A 2,369-nucleotide genomic window follows, 5' to 3' on the forward strand; every position below is an offset into this window, starting at 1 on the left:
CATCTTCACGACACAGAACAACAAAAATGGTGCACGGCTGCTGTGAAAATGCACTGCAGGGGTGGAAGTTTGAATCCATGAGAGGCAGCCAATACGGCTCTAGTATTAAAGAAGCGCTATTTTATTAAACTCAAAACCCTAACTTCCTGTCAAGAAATTCACCGCCGTTTTAGGAGGGAAGGGGGGGGGGGGGGGGACAAGACGAAGTCACAGTAATACTAAAATGATTTCTGTCGATTGTAAGATAGAGCATTCTTGTGCCTTAGAGTCACGTAATATGCACTCATTACTGTGGCCAAGATCGAAAGACGTTAGTCGTCACTGTTTCTTAGGATTTCTAATGCACCTGACATAAGGCTGACACGTCGAGCAAAGGGTGTACTGAAGAAGCTTTCCAAGAACAACTGGCATACCGTATTTTTTTTTCTTTTTTTACAATTTATGAACAATAAATGATATAGTATATGTCACGCACACTCCTAACCAAACCCTCCAGAACGACAAGGCTGTTATTGCTGCACCGTTGAACTTCCTCTTGTCGCTGCCAGGCAATGCTGTTGCACTTGAGTTGTCAGCGGAAAGTACATCCGACAAGTTGCCGGATTTAAACATCTTGTTTTTCATTCGTTCGAGTAACGTGGAAGACGGCACACTTACGCACATCCTCGCCCCCGATGTTGTCCCTTCCGGACAGTGACAATGACCGCTGCGGCACTTTGCTCGGAATATGTCACAGTCACTCTGCGAGGAACATGCAGCGCCTAGGCCGTTCTTAGCAAGACAGGACTGGTTGTCGCTCGACGGCCTGTAGTATTGTTGACACCCGCACTTTCTCCTAGAGTCACACAGACTGTTTTGAACGGCGTAGGAGCACTGCTCGTCGTAGTTGCAGGGCCAGCCGATGAACCCGAATGAGCGGCACGTTGTGTGCTTTGATCGGAGTGGCACGGGAAGGTAATCCTTGCACTCGCATTTTCCAAAGGTGCACAGCGCGTTTCTGGCGTCGCAGTCCGTGTTATCGATACAGCTGTTGTTAAAGGCAGTTTTCACTTCGATGCGGGATTCAGCGTCAGAGTCATCGACGTTCACCGAACACTGAAACGTGTATTTTCCCGTTCTTGAAGGAAGCACGTCCAAGCGACCTACTCTTAGCCGCGAAACGACTATGTTCAGATGGCCTCGTTTGGTGTAGGCCGTTTCGATAGTTATTGACTCGTCGGGCGGACGTTGGTTGACATGCCATGTGATACTGGCAGCCTTGTGGTAGCCCGCAAAGCAGTAAATTTCCACGGAACTGTTCTCAGTAGCTGTCTTATAAATGATTGCCTTCTTGTACACAACTTCAACGTCTGGCATTTGAAACAACGTCGACCCTCCACGAATTATATGAACCTCAAGATCCTTGAAGGTTTCAAACCTTCGCTTCATCAACCCTTCAGGGTTGCTGAGATGAGAGTGTTTTTCAACGCCACTGACACTCCTTCTTCCGAAGCCGTCGTGGTTAATAAAGGGTGTTTCGACCTTCGGAGGCACGACCTTTTTGGAGCGTTCATCCGACTTTTCTATATAGCTTTTCCGAAAGGTATTTGCTTCGATTCTGTTATTTGGTTTCGCGGGATTGGTGCGACGCAACCTTACAAACAGCTTTCTTCGCTTAGCAGAAGGCGTGATCGATGCTTTTGTCGTCGTTGATGGTGTTATAGTTGTGGTTGGCGTAGTCACGGAACGCAATGTAGGAATAGACCGAGTACGCTTCGTGCTTGGGCGCCTGTGAAGTACTACCTTCCTGGGAACTTTAAAAAGCTTGCCCGGATGAACTCTCATTCTGCTCACGCCTGGGCCTCGGAGATTTGGACTCGTTCGGTTGCCGAATACATCCCGAACTGCATCGCGTGACAAAGCAATGCCGTTACCGAGAAACCTACTGCTATCGTCACGCATTAAGTCTTCGAGCCTGTTTGCTTTGTGTAGAATATTCCTGAACATGTCAAACTGAATCTGTGGCGGTTGTTGAATAAGTGGGCCTACACGCTGACCAATATCTCCGGACCTAATACCCGTTGCAGCGTCACTGCCTCCAAAAAGTGGATTACTTAACTCCTGATGTCGTTTGCCGGGGAAGTCAAAAACTGTCACTGAAGCTTGAGGTCGACTTGCCCTTTCCCAGTGATGCCGCTGGTAGTGTCTGCTGGAAGAAGTCACGCTAATACAGGTAATAAATAAGAGATACAACGATTGCGACATTATGTTGTCCAGGGCGTGGCTTGCCTAGTGTTTTACCGTTTCTGTGTGGCGGTGGTAAATGGGTCGTCCGCCATCATATGTTTGCATGACTCATGATGTCGATAGGGCCAGCAAGCTCGAGCTAA

The 2,369-nt window shown here is 48.1% G+C and overlaps 1 protein-coding gene across 1 annotated transcript; it reads right to left on the reverse strand.

Annotated features, from left to right (window-relative positions):
* Positions 1–432: 432 nt before the first annotated feature.
* LOC115325765 lies at positions 433–1,986 on the reverse strand. Its single transcript, XM_040216542.1, has 2 exons — positions 1,834–1,986; positions 433–1,536 (listed from the first exon to the last, which is right to left on the reverse strand). Exons 1-2 carry the CDS (start codon positions 1,984–1,986, stop codon positions 433–435), a joined length of 1,257 nt encoding a protein of 418 aa, XP_040072476.1.
* Between the last annotated feature and the right edge of the window lie 383 nt (positions 1,987–2,369).

Source organism: Ixodes scapularis, unplaced genomic scaffold (assembly GCF_016920785.2).
Source record: "Ixodes scapularis isolate PalLabHiFi unplaced genomic scaffold, ASM1692078v2 PGA_scaffold2__306_contigs__length_199485367, whole genome shotgun sequence".
In the NCBI taxonomy this organism is placed as follows: Eukaryota; Metazoa; Arthropoda; class Arachnida; order Ixodida; family Ixodidae; genus Ixodes; species Ixodes scapularis.